The 19,128-nt window shown below is 40.9% G+C and overlaps 1 protein-coding gene across 1 annotated transcript in view; it reads right to left on the reverse strand.

The window, feature by feature from the left end:
* Nucleotides 1-19,128, reverse strand: part of LOC126184037 (histone-lysine N-methyltransferase trithorax) — a 219,481-nt gene that overhangs the window by 82,799 nt on the left and 117,554 nt on the right. The window contains exon 9 of the mRNA XM_049926395.1: nucleotides 1,937-2,179. Coding sequence (XP_049782352.1) covers nucleotides 1,937-2,179 — 243 coding nt within the window. The remainder of the gene's footprint in view (nucleotides 1-1,936; nucleotides 2,180-19,128) is intronic.

Here is a 19,128-nt window from a genome sequence, read left to right on the forward strand (position 1 = left end):
TGGCACCTATTTTGTAAACACAAAATTTCTATTTTACAACTTTATAAAATAACTTTTACAATTATTTTATACTTTTGATTTTTGCAAGAGAGAAGAAACGTAAGTTACCATAAAATTGTTAATAATACCCACGCCGAATGTCACTATAATCATTAATTTGAACAATACAGCTTCTAGAACATTCAAGAAGTCCATGTTTTGATATATACAACTGACTATCAGTCAGTAGTTGGCAGTCAGTACCTGCGTAAGTCTTCGTTTCAGCATGCCTACAGCATGTCTTTTGTCTCACAAAGGTATGTGCAAAAAGCTCTTTCTAGTAAATGATTTCTCTTTCCTTGAACTTTTTTTTTTAGAAGAATCACTGTAGTGTATATGCAGACATTTATATCTAGGGACAATGAGAAAGAAGATGTGGTCACAGATATAACGCTCACATCTAAAAATAATAAAAATTCTGAAAGTGTGAAATTCTGTTATGAAGATCAAGATACCTTAAAATAACAGCTATCACACTCTCAATGGAAGCACAGCTCTCTACAAGATGCCCCAGCTAACACAATTAGTAGGTAGGTAGTTCTCTTTCATCAATTTCTGCTAAGAATGATGTTCCCAATAACTACGAGAACCCTCCCATCAATGATGCTGTAGTAGCACAACAGGTAAATGGGCTGGCCCAGTTAATCTTATAGTTCCTGAGAATACCTATACTGCTGATGGAAGTGTTCAGGTGTACAGTCCCACGTTCATAGTCTGTTTTGATGCCCAATTTGGCAGTGCCCTGCCACTCACTATGGCTAAGCACAGCCCAAGTGGACTGGGTTGTGGGAAAATGTGTGTGCACAGAAACACGTGTAGAACCCATAGTGCATTAAATGTTTTGCATAATGCGCTGGTTCCTCAGTTGTTGTCACTTCCAAAAATAAGAGCTCAAAGTAAGTTAATTGTAATTCATAATGGTTGTACAAACCCCTCCTTAGTCTCTGCCTATCAACAAAGAAATAGTGTGAATGGTTCCAGTTCCAAATGGCTGAAAATCACTATTAACATCAAAGAGAGTATCTTATGTGTAAACCAACAATTTTAAAATCCTGGCCAGTGAACATATCTTGTACCTCAAATAATGTGTGTTTCAACGGAATAACTATTTGTCAATATTCAGAAGTAATCACTATCTCAAGTATTTTTTGTACATTTCTCCCTTCAGCTCTTCCTTGATACAGTTTCTATGTCTTGTAAATTACCTCTACATTCACTTGCCAATGCCATTAGTTGCTCATTGTGTGCTTTTACCTAAAACCTTCTATATTTACCATAAAATGACAATACAAATTCGTTTTTGGAGGGGGTCCGCAGTCTGTAAACAGCGACAGTGAAAGTTAAATAGTGCAGTTTTTCACAATGAAGGCAACAGGGAAACCCAGAAAAAAATGAGAGAGTGTGAAAGGAAAACCATAATGCAAAACATAAAAAACCAAGAAAACCACAGCACGTGGTAACAAGAAAGAGAATAAGAGCCCACTGATGCTGCTGCTTTGGTAATAGAAGAAAAAAAAATTTTACCTCATGGAGAACCCCTTCCAACACCAAATTTGTTTGTAAGCAAACATAGAAGTGCTTCAACCTCAAGACAATAAAAAGTTTCATTTTCTTCCAAATTGAAGTTTCAACTTGCCTGAAATACACATCCTACTAGTTATCTAACCAGTGTTTATTTTAGCCAGACAAATTAAATCTTTTTTAAGTTTCTGAGTTGCACTTTATAGTTCGTTCTCACATTTTCCCTCCACCACCACCACCACCACTACCAACTCGCCTTTAACTTACACAGTCTAAATTTACTGGCAAATGCTAAACAGAAGTGTGTAAGGTCCTGAAGTTTAATATTCATTTGTACCAGCAAGTTTAGTTTGTATGTATATACAATAGAACTCACCCATGGTCTATCGGCACTGTGGAGTCGTCGACCACTCAGGCAATCTGTATGGTAAGTGCGATGGCAACGCTGACAGCTGAGCTGCTGTCCTTGCCCATTACCACACACTGAACACACCGTGCAGCGTTGACACACCCAGTTTGACAGTGAGGTGCCGCCAAATGCTTTTATGTTTGGATCACGAAGGCCGTCTTCCAGGCAGAATCTGTGGTATGGCTCGCAACATGAGGCACAGTGGATAAGCTGGTTAAGAGGAAGTAAATATGAATAAATATGCAAATGATTCATTCAGACATAAGATATGTAAGTTAAAAACTAATATCAAAATTCAAAATATTAAGCCAGTAAGCGTCAGATGAAATATCACAGTACACTGTTGGGAGAAGCTGAAGATGCCGCTAACCTAATAATGCATGCTAAACTAGAAAAAGTATATCATAAGTATCATGTGTGATGCACAGTAAATAAACTCTGAAACATAACAGATAAACTTTGTTGCACATTTATTAAGTCAACACTATTACTGGTGAAATTCTGTTGGCAAAGCAAAAAAATATTTCCATACTGCTGATCATTAACACAATAAATGTGTGAGTTTAGAGAATAACAATTTGTACTTTTGTACCTACATCTACATTCTGATCTGATTGTGGTAACTAAAGTAAGTAAGTAAGTAAGTAAGTAAGTAAGTAAGATAAGTGTTTAACATACCATTAGTGTCGAGGTCATTAGAGAAGGAGCACAAGGTTGGATCAAGGTGGGATGGCAAAGGAAACCAGCTATACCCTTTCAAAAGAACCGAGTAATTTAGGGAAATCCCGGAAAACCTAAATCACAGACCACACGATAATTTTGAGAGTCCACAGTGTGCTAACCACTGTGTTACCCCACTCAGTGCAGCATCTAAATATCTTACCTTCAACTATTACTGGCATAGCAACAACACCATCCCTAACTGCCACCAGTTTTTTAGTGTTTACATGAAACTACCCACACCCTTAATATTTAATGGCCATCATAACACAACCAGAAAGCTCACTGAAATGTCACTTTCAGCCACGTTGCTCTTAATTTGTGTCGTAGAATTTGAATTTATGAAAAATGCTCCTCCTCTTTGGGTGTAAACCTGTGTTTATTTTTCATATGTGTTGAAAAATTTCTCTCTTGTCTAGGTTATAATATAATGATGACGAAGCATGTCTTGCGAGACTTTCTCCTCTACCAAGTGCTTCCCCCTCAAACTCTACCTGCATGGTGCCATCACAGCTTCTCTGCAGACTACAGTTCGCTTGTCTGTAAGCGATCAGGGGAGGCAGCATCCCTTTGATTATTTACTCAAAGCAAAGGCTCCCAGCTCCTGCATATTCACTCATTCTTGGACCATGAACAGGCATAACTGACACGATGGTCCACTTGCTCCACTCTCGTTTCTTAATATTGCACTACCTCTCAATATCTCTACTGCAGTTCTTGGGAATGTCTAAAGGAAGAATACTGAAAATCGTCTTTTCTGTGAGGAGTAGAGTAAGCATTTTTTTGCACACAATTTGGATGAAAAATCTTAACGTTTAATAAGTAAAAAATTCTCAAGTCAAAACATTTCTTTTCACTACATGAAGCAACACATGGGTATTACTCACATGATAAACGACGGGTTTTAGTGAACAAGTTGAAAATACAAATACAGGAGTTGTCTGAACCAGTAAATCCTTAAGAAAAGAGTTTAGCTGTATCGTGTATGGTATGCTTAAAATTTTCAGACAATCACAATTGCTACAGCGGTGGCATACTCGTGAGAGAATGTGCAACAGAAATGGCAAAAACGTTCTGTCACTATGATGCTTTGACACATATCACTAAAAAATCAAATTCTTTATATGGATGATAACATTAAAAATATATTAAACAATTTAACTGCAAACTTTCAGTATTATTTTTGGTATGCAGAAGAGAGTGCTGATCGAACGTATCTTGGTTTTCTACTTTTATTTGCCTAATATTGGACAACTTTTTTTTGAAGACGAAGAGGTATTCACTTTGGTTCCAGAATATCATGTTTGGACATTTTTAGTGCAGTTAAAAGGAGTGTTCACAAAATTGGTAGTTTTAGAAAATACTCTGCAATTTGGACCAGCGGCACAATAGCTACAGTATGCAGCGAACATTGCTTCCTTGGTCAAAAGAAATAGAACAAATCGTTTAACTTTTCATTGTACTGTTCACCAAGAAGCACAAATTGAGAAAAGCCTCAGAGTGCTGTCCACAATGAAGGCAATGAAAAGCAAAAGTAATAGGTGGAGGAAAAGAATCACCATCTCTTGAAAATTTACACAATTTTTGGAAGAAGTTGATTTAGAATATAGAAATGTACTACGCCATTCCGAAATTCATTGGTTGAGCAAATGCCCCCCACCCCACCCCACTTAGAACAGAATGTTTCAAGTTTTTAAATAAAGATGTGAAATTAGATGCTACATAATTTTAAAATAAACTTAAGGATTCATTTTTTTAAAATCAGAATTAACATTTCTAACAAATTTTGCAAATTGGTGAAATTTTCTGAACCTACAGCTGCACAGAAAGAAATGCACTATTTCTCATATGTTTGCAGATATTACTAGATTTCAGTGTAAACTTACATTGTTTGAAATTTATGTTTTAATAGCTTACATCTTGTGACTCTTTTGTATGGAGAGTAAGTAGGGCTCATGATCCCCAATGACTGATGTTCATTTCTGCAATTGGTGGGCATGGCTGGGTTGGGTTGCTGATGTTACCACACAAGTAGTGCTGGGGCGGCGAGGGTGGGGGGCAGCTGCTGCTCGCTGGAGGAGAATGGTTCTTGAGCCACACTTCGCCAGGACTGTTATAATATGTACAACTAAATGTCAAGAGTTCATTCTTATTTTACTCATTTGTAATACCACTAAAGGGATGTAGTAGATACATTAAAAATCCTTTTCTCCTCAATTCTGAATCATTTCAATAAGTCATATGAATGGCACACACCTAAGAAATATGTTTCAAAAAACTGGAAGGCAAACATAATATTTAGATTTGTTGAAAGGCTCCTGGGAAAGTGGAGTGCATCTGTAAGTAAACCGTGTGCAAGTTAGTTTCATGTTCCATGGACCATTTGCTTGATAAATCGTAACGATGTGGAATGAGTCATATTACATTCACATTGCAAATTAATTTGTACATATTGCTGCAAATTGAACATTTATACATATTTTTTAAATTATTGTTAGTACTAATATCAAATATGAAGACTGGAGTTGATTATTCCGACCCACCAACTTGTACACATACAATAACAGAAATAATTCTACAGAACAAGAGTAGTTGTTGAAGAGATACTTTTTGGGTTTATTTTCAAATTTTAATTTTCTTTTCAACTGTGGTAGATTATTTACAACAGACTTCATGAGGGAATAAATATACAAGTAAAGCAGTAATCTGTATGTCCAATTCCTGAAAAATATTTGCTAGATCATCGTGGGTGAGCACCCCATATTATTCTCACACCACATTTTTGAGCAACGCACACTTTAGTTTCATAAAGGTGAGTTACTGCAAAACATTATTCTATTTTATGAAAACTGAAGCTGATGGGAGGATGGGAGAGGAAGGAGAGGGAAGGAATGTCAGCTGCATTCGGACTTTATGCGAATTCAGAGGCGACGAGCAAAAGTGCGTGTCAGACTGGAATCTGGGCCCAAGATCTCCTGCTTATTAGGCAGCTGCATTAACCATTGTGCCACCTGGACACAGTGTTTATTGCAATTACATGGGCTATCTTGGTACGCCACTCAGAAAACCCACATTCCCATCCAGCACCACCTGTCCACAATCTCTGTCTATGTCCTCTTTGCTTACTACTTTGAGATTCCCACAGGAGGTCAAATGTGATATTTCATTCGCAGTGAAGGTGTTGGATTCATAGCCCATTGAGGAGAATAAATTATATAAATGCACTGTGTCTGTTCTCTCCTTTCTGTGCCTCCCCCCCCCCTCCCCTCCGTCACCTACAATTTCATAATACGTATCACAGCTGCGAACATGTCTGAAAGAACAGACACCACACATTTGTATAATTCATTATTCCAAATATACAAAATATGTGAACTTATTGATCTGTCTCACCCCAAGATTTACAATGATTCTAAGTTCAAACGTGCCCAAGCAAAGTTATTTTAGGAATTCCAAAATGTGTCTTTTTCCAGTTTAAATTCTCATCAACATTGACACCTAAGAATTCTGAAGTTTTCACCCTATTTATTATTTCCTTGCCATGTGTTACACTTATTACTAGCATGGTTCCCCTGCTTATGCAGAACTGAATATGTTGTACCTTTTCAAAATGGAGGGCAAGACCATTCCCAGAAAATCAGTCAATGATACTTTTAAGAACATTGTTTAACATATCTTCTGTTGCTGTATGTATACTTGGACTGATTACAATACTAGTGTCATCTGCAAAAAGAATGTTTACATATATGAGGACCATTAGTGGACCTAAGACTGAGACTTGGAGAACCCCATATATGCTTTGTCCCCAGTCTGAATAATGTCCCCAAACCACACTGGCTGGATTACTAAGTACAGGATTACTAAGTACAACTTTCTGTATTCTTTGGCTTACATCTGACATTATCCAACGGTTGGCTAAAGTATCAATCCCATAAAACTTCAGTATATCTAGGAGAATATTGTGATTCACACAGTCACATGCTTTAGATAGGTTGCAGAAAATACTAGGTGGTGGCATTCAGTTATTTAATGCTTGTAAAATTTGTTTAGTGAAGACATAAATGGCATGCACAACAGGGCAACTCTTCTGAAATCTGAACTGTGATTTGTTGGACTATTTTTGTTTCTAAGGTAAGACAGTATTGTAGAAAGTTTTCAACATACTGCTCTGATTTTTCTCTTAGTGTGTTTGTCCCTATACTTTCTACAATACTTAAGCAATGATTATAATATATATTTGCTCCCTGTGACTCAACATTTATAGCCGTTACATTCTGCTCAATAGTGATGTTATCCTTTTCCATCACTGGCTGTTCTCTCACGCAATTTTATTTCACACAGGCAGACAACACAAAAAATATTCCCGGATTTCCTAATTTAAATACAATTTTTCCTGCATGAAACTACAATTTTCCATGTTAAGTGACAACATACTTTCCCTTGGAGCTGCAAAACCTACCAGTCCTTTGAATGGTAAATGCTTTATACAGCAGCGTAAAACTTCCGGGCACTTTAGGAAATGAAACCCAGAAAAAAACAACCAAAACTTTGACGCGCAGCAACAAGTACACTGTATATTTTCGCATTACAAAAGTATAAATATGCATTCCACCAAATACTGCATGGTAGCTTCTGAAACACTGAAATCAAGATTAGGATGCACTTTTTTCAGGCAATCCTAGCTCATGTCATGTGATCACATACACTGATCAGCCACAACATTATGACGACTGACCTAGTATCAATATAAACCCATCCAGGAGATAGCAGCACCACCTGGTGAGGAATGACTGCTAGTCAGACACACACATACTATATGCAATATCAATAAGCATGGGGAAGACTCCCACTAAGCGTGGGGAAGACGCCCAATCTATCAGAGTTTGACTGGGGGCAGACTGTGATGACCCATAGGCTTGTCGTGACCATTTCGAAAACTGCACGACTTGTCGAGTGTTCGAAATACTATGCTGATGGGAGGTTGCGAAGCCATCATCTTCCAGGGGAATTGCTCCTTGACACCTATACTGTGGGGTGTAGACAACCTGGCAGCGGCTCCATTATGTTCTGGGGACAATTCACATAGGCATCCACAGGTCCAGTGGAGCTTGTGCAATGCACTAAGATGCCAAGGAGTATCATGTACCAGTTGCAGACTACATACAACTCTTTATGACAATCATGTTTCCCAATGGCAGCGGCATATTTCAACAAGAAAATGCGCCAATTACAAAGCCAGGAGTAAGATTGAGTGGTACGAGAAACACTGTAGTGAGTTCCAATTGATGTGCTGGCCCTCCAACCTACCAGATCTGAACCCGATTGAACACATCTAGATTTGATTGAACATGGTGTCAGAGCTCATTGGCTCGCTCCCCGGAATGTATGGAATCAGGTGACTTATGTGTGGAGTTGCGCTGTCAACTCCCCCTCAGCGACCTACCATGGCCTCATTGCTTCCATGCCATGACACATCACTGCTGTCACCTGTGCCAAAGGTGCACATACCAGCTATGAGGCAGGTGGTCATAATGTTCTGGCTGATCAGTGTATCAAACACAAATGTACCACAAAAATTTTAAAAATGGCATAAATGGCTGGTCATAAGGGTCCGAAATTTTTCTATGTGGCTGGTACTCAAAGTGCTAAGTTTTGAATGAGAGTCAAATGCACCTTGACTTAAGAAATTCATTGCACATTCTCACACGTAATGTAATTCATACTTCATAACAGGAAATTTAATTTGAAAACCATCATTCTTAATATTTGCCCACAACCTGTTAGAAATGTAAACAGTTGTGACGTCATGTTCACCAAAAGCAGTTTGTTGTTATGAAGTATTGCATAGTCTTTGTCCTAAAGCCTTTGACACACTTTGCTGCCGGCAGATGCCTGTGTGTCCACCGTGTTTTGTTTTTGTAAACGGTGCATTTTCTTTGCAACTTCATTCTATTTTGGTGTTATTCTCTCATTTGTTTCATTGCTGCAGTACAATTCTGCAGTAGTGGCCTAAAGTAAAATTCTTTGTTAGACCATGAATTCTCGTGAATCAAAATTATACAAACTTAACTGAAAAAAGCAACAATGAAAAACTCTTGGGGAATTTTTTTCCCCACATGAAAATATTCCTGTAGTTTCCCCAGCTGTCTCAGAGCATATCACTCAGATATAGCTGAAAGTCTGTTGTCAGAATAACTGATTTCTGACCAATTCTGCAGAACTGCTCCAGACTTTATCAACTAGGTTGCATAATAGATACTGAATGAAATCACGTTTTGCTAGAACCATAAAAGGCAAGTGACCTTATACAAAAGCTTAAAAGAGATGCTACACTAATTTCAATGAAAAGCTTTGGAGGAAAAAGCAACACTGAGGTTGTAAAACCTTGTCAGATAAACATAGTGAACTTGTGTTAGAATACAATTGTGCATTCTGTTGTTTCATGTGTATTGAATGTATGGACCACAACAATAGGATATGAGAAGAATGACTGGGTTTTAACAACACATCAACAATGAGGTCATTAGAGACAGAAGAGATCAGTGTGTACTGAGGCAGTAAATTTCCCTCACTCCATATGCAAATGAAATAGGACTCTACTGATTCACTGTACAATGGCTCACAGAGTCTGTGTTTACTAGTGCGAAAGATAAAAATAACTTTTGTGATTAGCACCATTTTCAGGAATTTGTATATGTGGTATGTCAAATCCAAGTATATTGTTTTAAACATATATTTAGGGGAGGTAAGTACCATTGCCATTTCCTGTTCCTTCACAAAATGATAACCTGATAAAACTATTCCATAAGACATCCTCCTCAGTATCTCTCCAAGCCACTTCCTCCTCTGCATTTCATTCTCTGCTGCATGCACACCTACAAGTTCCGCACCAGCTTAATGATTTGCAACACCCTTCCCTGATGTGATACTCCCACTCCTCCCTTTAACAACACCGGCTGTGATCACTATACTTTGCTCATCTTATGTTTAAACCTAATGTAAACAAAAAAATGTAAATCTAATGTAAACAAAATGTAAATGCTCCGTGGCTTTGTATTGATGGTCAGGCTCAGTCTACCCACACCAGATATTGTGACGCCACTGAAAATGGGCCCTACTTACATATTAGTTATTTTGTTCTTATTCTAATGTGAATTATTCAACGACATGAGCTAAAGACTTGCATTATTTACTGTTCTGGTCAATCACCATGTTAAACATTTAACTTGTGTAATTCTTGTTTTAAATTTCATTGGACAGTCGCTACCTCTGTAGCTCATGTGGTCTCATCATTTGTACATGCTGTGGAAATTAGTGAAGTTGCTTCGTGTTATGTAAGGGGAAAAAAAGCACGGAAAACCATTAAAAAGCAGTGAAGAACAGATCATGGTTAATATTTCCGGATTTTTTGGAAATATTATCCTTTGCTACCAGTACAGCAATTTGGGAAACAACATTCAAGTTTACTGGAGATTTTGTGACGAGTGTATTAGGTGCATGGGAAGAAAAAATGGAACACAGGTAAACAGCCTAATTTTGATATATCAGCAATATACTTTTACATCAGAGCTATCTCATGTAGATGGAATATTGTAGATTTGCAACAGGCTTTTCTGCTGCTCATACTCTCTCATAACTTTCACTTTCCACTTGATCTCATGTGCAGCATATTACAGTTTTACTGTGCATTATTTCATTGTTCTTCAAATTGCACTATGTGAATTTTGAAGTTAACCTGTTCACAAATCACATATAAACAGAATTGGATGTTTTATTGTTCAGCTGTAGCAGTGCGTTAATGCTGCAACTTATAGCCTAATCCTAGTGTGCTGCAGATTCCAGCTATGGGGAGTTCAGCGCAGCTGCACGTTAAAAGTATTTGACATAGAGCCCTACTGCACACTGTTAACTAAGGTACGTGCACACAGAATAGGTTTTCAGATATGCAAGTGGCTCTTAAAGACTTCATAAGTAATAGGACCCAGTACGTTGTCCTAGACGGTGAGTGTTCATCAGACACAAGGGTATTGTAAGAAGTGCCCCAGGGAAGTATGATAGGACCACTATTATTTTCTGTCTACATGAGAACTAGTGGACTGGGTGGGCAACCTGTGGTTGTTTGCTGATGATGCCATGGTGAATGGGAATGTATTGAAGTTAAGTGAATGACAGCTGGCCATAAATGTAGAAAATATATGTTAATGTGGACGAGTAGGAAAACAAACCCGTAATGCTCAGACACAGCATTAATAGTGGCCTTGGCATTTAAATCTCTGAATGCAATGCTCTAAAGCAGTATGAAATGGAACAAGCATTATGAGGACTGTGGTAGGACAGGTGAATGGACAACTTCAGTTTATCGAGAGAATTTTAGGGAAGTGTGGTTCACCTATGAAGGAGACCTCATGTAGGATGCTAGTGCGACCTACTCTTGAGTATTGCTTAAGTGTTCTGGTAGGTTCAATAAACATACAGATATTATAGAGATGTTTTGAGAACTCAAATGAGAACCCTGAAATAGAGGAGACGTTATTTTCGAGAAATGCTATCGAGAAAATTTAGAGAACCAGCATATGAAGTTGACTGCTGAATGATCCTACTGCTGCTAACTTGTATTTCACATAAGGACCTCAAAGATAAGATATGAGAAATTAGGGTTCATAGGGAAGCATAGACAAAGTCATTTTTTTCCTCTCTCTGTGGGTGGAACAGGAAAGGACTATTAACACTACAGGATACCCTTCGCCACACACTGTTTGGTGGCTTGCAGTGTATGTCTGTAAATACAGAAATGTGCCAGCAAGGCAACAAACGAGCTGTGTGGCTGTAGCACAACATGATTGCACTAACTGTACTCAACAAGGCATCATGTACATTTAACGAAACAGACACACCAAGGAGGTCACAACAAATTTCGAGAAATACACAGTGTAATGTTTACTTCTGTATTAATCTTACAATGAACAAAGTATTGCAACTGTAGGCAGGACACAGTAACGGGAGGAAATGGTACATAGCAAGGTACTGCAGGTACAAACATACAATGCAGGACAGAATCAAAATATATATGTTATTAAATGAGACTCATTGAGCCGCAGACAGACAAATAGAAATGGGAAATGGCATGCTGAGCCTTCATCTAAAGAGTCCTCATCCAACACACACACACACACACACACACACACACACACACACACACACACACACACACGTGCGCTTGCGAAGTGATGACCTCTTAAAAAATATCAGTGCACTTTTCATTACATGAGACTTTTTTCCATACACAAAAACCAACATGTTAATTGAAGTAATTTGTGGAACATGTACATTAGCATGCAGTTATTCGCTTTACTTGAAATATACAGGGTGATTCAATACAATGTTTACAAACTGTAATGGCACATTGGACACACAGCAAGAATCAGTAATCACATAGGAACCAGAGGTCGCAAATGCCACAAAAGGGTGCTATGGTCATGAGAGGGTTTTTTAGATACAAACATGGGTGGAGCGCAAAAAGACCATCACCATTCACGCCATAGAAGGGTTGGGAGCAATATGGCTAGCTAGCTACATGCACCACAAAATGGCTGAAATGCATTGCAATGGACGAGAAGCCGCACAATTGTATCATGCGAAATATCCTGATAGAAAGGTGTTGCGCTACACATTATTCGCCACCCCACATCACCAATTGTGTGAAACCGGCTTGTTCCATGTGCACAAGCCAGATGCTGGTCACCAACAAACCACACAGACGGACCAGACGGAAAAAAGCATTCTGGAAAGGGTGGAGCGTGTGTCATCAACAAGTACACGAAGTGTATCCTGCGCCACTGATATCCCCAAGTCCTCCAATTGGTGCACTGTACACAACGAAGGACCACATCTGTCTAATTTTCAACGCACCTAGGAACTGCAACCAGGGGACAGCAACGAGCACATGAGATTTGCACAGTGGTTTCTACAGGAATCCGCTGCATATCGAAGCTTCACAGTGTCCTCTTCACCGATGAAGTGGCATTCTCACTCTAGGTTGTGTTGAACATTCACAACCTGCATACATGGGTGGACATGAACCAACATGCTACACATATGCATGCCTCACAATGCGAATTTACCCTTACCATGTGAGCTGGCATCATCGCTGACTGTTTAATTGGGCCATAAAATCTCCCGGACAGACTTGATGGTCACACGTATCTCATATTCCTGCAAGAGGTCCTGCCGACCATGCTGAATCATGTTCCCACACCTATTTGTCACCGTATTCGATTTCTGCATGACAGAGCCCCCACGGATTTCAGCAGACAAGTGGCAACATCTGCTGGCAACATTTCCTGGCTGTTGGATTGGTCACAGTAGGCCAGTTGCGTGGCCACCACGATCAGCCAACCAGTCCCCAATTGATTTTTTCCTGTGGAGGTACCCAAAGAGGCTTATGTATGAAACAACTGTTACATCCCCGGAAAATCTAGTGGGCAGGATTGTCGTGGTAGCACAATGTCTTCGAGATACACCAGGTACCTCTGAGAGAGTGCGCCATTCAATGCAGTGTCAATGTCAGGGGTGTCTCAATGCATCTGGCTAAAACGTTGACTATCTCCTGTAAGGCACGTCCATTTGTAGCATTCTAATTAAATCTACATCTACAGTGACATACTCTGCAAATCACACGTAAGTGCCTGGAAGGTTCATCAAACGCCTACACAATACTTCCCTATTATTAATCTCTGAAAGCACATGGAAAAACCGAACACTTATATCTTTCCTATCATGCTCTGGTTTCCCTTATTTTATTATGATGATCGTTTCTCCATATGTAGGTTGGCACCAACAAAATTTTGTTGCACTCTGAGTAGAAAGTTGGTGATTGAAATTTCGTGAGAAGATTTCACCGCAATGAAAAATGCCTTTGTTTTAATTATATCCACCGCAAATCCTGTATCATTTCAGTGACATTCTCCCCCTATTTCGCAATAATATGAAATGTGCTGCCCTTCTCTGAACTTTCTCGATGTACTCTGTTAATCCTATCTGGTTAGGATCCCACACCACACAGCAGTACTCTAAAAGAAGATGGACAATTGTTGTATAACTCAGTCTCTTATGTAGATCTGTTACACTTTCTAAGTGTTCTGCCAGGAACACGCAGTCTTTGGTTTCCATTCCCACAGTATTTTGTGTGTGTTCTTTCCAATTCAAGTTGTTTGTAATTATACTTCCTAGGTATTTAGTTGAATTTACCACCATTACATTTGACTGATTTATTGTGTAACCGAAGTTTAACGGGTTCCTTTTAGCACTAACACTTTTCATTATTTAGAGTCAACTGCCAATTTTTGCACCATACAGAAATCTTTTCTAAGTCATTTCACAATTTATTTTGATCTTCTGATGACTTTGCTAGCCAATAAACAGCAGCATCATCTGCAAACAACCTTAGACAGCTGCTCAGATTGTGTCTTAAATTGTTTATATAGATAAGTAACAGCAGAGGGCCTCCAACACTACCTTGGGGAATGCCAGAAATCACTTCTGTTTTACTCGATGAGTTTCCATCAATTACTATGAACTGTGACCTCTCCAACAGAAAATCACAAATCCAGAACTGAGACTGTTAGAACTTCAGGTTTAACACATATATTTCGGAATGACACAACACATATAAGTCACAGAGTAAGATGACAAGTAAGACAAGTGTACACGTTAGCATTCGAATGAGCACTGAGTCCCAGTCTAGTGGCCGCTGCTCGGCTGGCCGCTTAGGTGGCGCATCAGCTGCATGGCTGGTAGACAGCGCCGCACATAGAGGACGCGCGTAATTGCGCGGCGGCACTTTGAATGATCGCCGAGTCACAACACTTTTCCCCCCTTTGAAATTGTTGCACTGGTCTTGATGGAGGTGTCCTGGAGATGGCTAACGTCCATAGGCGTTGTTTGACTCGCCGTAAAGTCTCGAGGAGGAGGCTTCCCGTACGGACGGAAATGTCCCCGATGATAACGGGTCGAGATGACAGGAGACGTAGGGGTCGAATCTGCCGGGGCCCCATGCACCAATCTGCCCGTTGCGGCAAGTCCAGTTTATATAACAGGAGACATGGGCGATGTGTCGGCGTCCGTTGGAGGAGGAGGCGAGTAGATTTGCTCTGACAGAGGATGGTCCTCCGGTTCCTACATGGGCACGTCTCCTGGTGGCATCCGTTCTGGTGCTGGCATCACGATGACGGTGAGAGGGCTGCGTTGTGAGTATTGAGAGATGCCAAGATCCCGAGCGTCAGGTAGAGCCAAAGGTGGTGTGGCAGCATTCGGAACAGGCGTTGCTGGCACACGAGGCCGAAGCTGGTCCGAATGACACACTGCAACACCCGTGTCCGTCTGGATTTCACACAGGCGTCTGCCACGGTGTCTTAAGATGGGGCCCGGGCTCCATTTTGGCCGCCTGCCATATCCCCGTACCCAGACGAGGTCGTCGGCGGTGAATCGGACAAGTGAAGGCACCTGCGGCCGGGAGGTGGAAGGCCACAGAAGATGAAGTAGCAAGCGGGGCTGTCGGCCATGTACGAGCTCAGCCAGGCTGTGGTCGCCCATGGGGGTGAAACGGTAAGACACCAGAAACTGGAGAAGCCAATCATCAGCAGCAGAAGAAGTCAGAAGTTTCCGAATCTGAGCCTTAAATGTGCGGACCAGTCGTTCAGCTTCACTGTTGGATTGTGGATGGAACGGCGGGGCCGTGACACGCGTAACGCCATGCCGAGTACAAAAATCCGCAAATTCGGAAGAGGCAAATTGCTGACCATTATCAGTAACAAGAGTAGAGGGGAGGCCTTCCAAAGAAAAAATGCGGGCGAGAGCACTGGTGGTTGCCGCGGTGGTAGGTGATGTGCAACGGACAATGAAAGGAAAGTTAGAGTAGGCGTCAATTACGAGGAGCCAATAAGTACCTAAAAAGGGTCCCGCAAAGTCAGCATGAATGCGCACCCAGGGGTTCTCAGGCGAAGGCCACGGTGACAAAGATGACTTCGGGGCAGTGGCCTGTGACGCACAAGGGCCGCAGGCAGCGACCATGTGTGCTATTTCAGAGTCGATGCCAGGCCAGTACACATGACGGCACGCCAGAGATTTTGTGCGAGACACACCCCAGTGCCCTTGGTGAAGGAGGCGCAAGACCGAAGCAGGCAAAGACGCCGGTACCACAACACGCGGCGAAGCATTTTCAGTGGAGAGGAGGATAACACCATCCCTAGCCGTGAGGCGGTAGCGCAAAGTATAGTAGTTCCGCAACGGATCAGAAGTCTCAGCGGACGGGCGATCTGGCCAACCCTTCTGAATACAGCGTAAAACCCGGGAGATGGTAGGGTCACAACCCGTAGCAGCCGCCAGCCTGTCCCCAGTGATGGGGAACCCATCCACAACCCGCTGCTCAGCAACATCCAGGTGGAAACACAGAAGTTCCGTCCCTATCGAATGCCTGATCAGACCCATGGGAAGGCGAGACAGAGCATCAGCATTTGAATGTTGAGCCGTTGGCTGGAAATGAATCTCATAATCGAAACGAGACAAGTAAAGAGCCCAACGCTGGCGGTGTGCAGCCTTGTCGGGAAGTGATGTTGATGGATGAAACAAGGAAACAAGTGGTTTGTGATCCGTAACAAGATGAAATGTTGAGCCATAGAGAAAAACACCAAACTTATGAAGAGCATAAATGATGGCCAAAGCTTCTTTCTCAATTGGAGAATACTTTTGTTGAGCATCCATGAGCGTTTTGGAGGCATAAGCAATGGGTTGTTCCGAACCGTCAGAAAAACGGTGCGCAAGAACTGCACCAACCCCGTATTGAGAGGTGTCTGTGGCAAGAACAAGATGTTGGCCAGGTCAATAAGTAGCCAGGCACGGGGCCTGTTTCAGCATAGTCTTCAATTTCTGGAAAGCCGCTTCACATGACGCGGACCAGTGAAAAGGCACGTTTTTATGCAACAGGCAATGCAACGACTGAGCCACCGAAGCCGCAGACGGTAAAAACTTGTGATAGTATGCTATTTTCCCCAAGAAGGCCTGCAGTTCCTTAACAGATGTAGGGCGAGGAAGGGCATCGAGCGCAGCGACAGTTTGTTGAAGCGGACGAATACCATCCCATCCTCATCGCCAATTGTTAGAACTTCAAGTTTAACACATTATTTCGAAACGACACAACACATATAAGTCACAGAGTAAGTTGACAAGTAAGACAAGTGTACACGTTAGCATTCGAATGAGCACTGAGTCCCAGTCTAGCAGCCGCTGCTCGGCTGGCCGCTTAGGTGGCACATCAGCTGCATGACTGGTAGACAGCGCCGCACGTAGAGGACGCACGTAATTGCGCGGCGGCACTTTGAATGATCGGTGAGTCACAACAGAGACAATATTCCATAAGCGCGCAATTTCACTACAAGCCATTTGTGTGGTAGTGTCAAAAGTCTTCTGGAAATCTGTAAATACAGAATCAATTTGAAATCCCCTGTCAATAGCATTGAACACTTAGTGTGCGAGAAAAGCCAGTTGTGTTTCACAAGAACAATGTTTTCTGAATCAGTGTTGACTGTTTGTCAATAGACCGTTCTCTTCGAAGTCATTCATAATGTTTGAACACAATATACATTCCAAAATATTGCATATTGACGTTAATGATATGGACCTGTAACTTAGTGGATTACTCCTACTACCTTCCTTGAATACTGGTGTGACTAATGCAACTTTCCAGTCTTTGGGTACAGATCTTTCGTTGAGCAAGCGGTTGTATATGACAGTTAAGTATGGAGCTATTGCATCAGCATACTCGGAAAGAAACCTAATTGGTATACAGTCTGGACGCAAAGACTTGCTTTTGTTAACTGATTTTAAGTTACTTCACTACTCCGAGGATATCTACTTATAACGAGGGGACCTTCTGGGAGGTGTATCGAGTTATGAGCTCCCGCTTCGCCTGCTTATAGTGTGTATAGGCACCTATCACACCCTAAAATTGTAGGTGCCAATGCGGCCTCGTTTTTGAAATATTGCCTGATAAAGTTTGGGCAGCTCTTTATATACAGAAAAGTTTCACTGTTGTGTCAAGTGAGCGAGTAGCCAAGTGGCAAGCAAGCGATACTACCGTCCAGGCGACCCTGGTTCGAGACCCATCTATGATACTTTTTTTTTTTCAAATGCCTGTTTTAATTTATAATTAATCATAAAAATTCCGCAAGGAATTGATTAACAAGAATTACAAGCATACAAAGTAGCATAGATGGGTCTCGAACCAGGGTCGCCTGGAAAGGAGTATCGCTCGCTTGCCACTCTGCTACTTGCTCACTTGACACAACAGTGAAACTTTTCTGTGTATAAAGAGCTGCCCAAACTTTAACAGGCAATATTTCAAAAATGTGGCTGCACTGGCACCTACAATTTTAGGGTGTGTTAGGTGCCTACCCACACTATAAGCAGGCAAAGTGGGAGCTCATAACTCAATGCACCTTCCAGAAGGTCCCCTCGTAAGTTACTCATGGTGGAAGCTGTTCTTGATGCAAATTCTGGAATATTTACTTTCTTCGGTAAAGGAATTTCAGAATGTTGTGTTTAGCAACTCTGCTTTTCCAGCACATTTGTAAATGGTATTTCCATTGCTATCGTGCAGAGAAGGCATTGACAGTGTCTTGCCACTAGCATACTTTACACATGACCAGAATCTCTCTGGATTTTCTTCCAGATTTTGAGTAAAAGTTTCGTTGTGGAAACTTATAAGCATCTCGCATTGATGTCCGCGCTAAATTTCAAGCCCCTGTAAAAGATCGCCAAACTTGGCTGTATTGCATTCGTTTAAATTTGGCATGGTTTTTTTTTCTTTTTTTTTTTCTGCAACAGTGTTCTGACCTGTTTTGTGTACCAAGGACAATCAGCTCCATCGTTTATTAATTTATTTGGTATAAATCTCTCAATTGCTGTCGATACTATTTCTCTGAATTCAAGCCGCATCTGGTCTACACTTACACTGTTAATTTGTAAGGAGTGGAGATTGTCTCCCAGGGAGGAGTCAAGGAAATTTTTAGCTGCTTTTTTGAATAGCTATATTTTTCTGGAGGATTTGGGGATTACATTATTCAATCTCACTATGACAACCCTCTGTTCACTAATCCCTGTATCCATTTTGATACTCGTTATTAGCTAATGGTTATTTGTTGCTAGGAGGTCAAGTGTGTTTTCACAACTGTTTACTATTTGCATGAGCTCATGAACTAACTGCTTGAAATAATTTTCAGAGAATGGACCAAACACAATTTTGGATGATGTTATGAGTTGGGTACATGGTTAAAATTAAACTGAAGTTATTTTTGAACCTTTTAGCAACTGTATCACCTGAGTTGGGAGGTCGGTACAAAGATCCTACTATTATTTTATTCGGGTTGCCCATACTAACTCCCTGG

Source organism: Schistocerca cancellata, chromosome 4 (genome assembly GCF_023864275.1).
Source record: "Schistocerca cancellata isolate TAMUIC-IGC-003103 chromosome 4, iqSchCanc2.1, whole genome shotgun sequence".
NCBI lineage: Eukaryota > Metazoa > Arthropoda > Insecta > Orthoptera > Acrididae > Schistocerca > Schistocerca cancellata.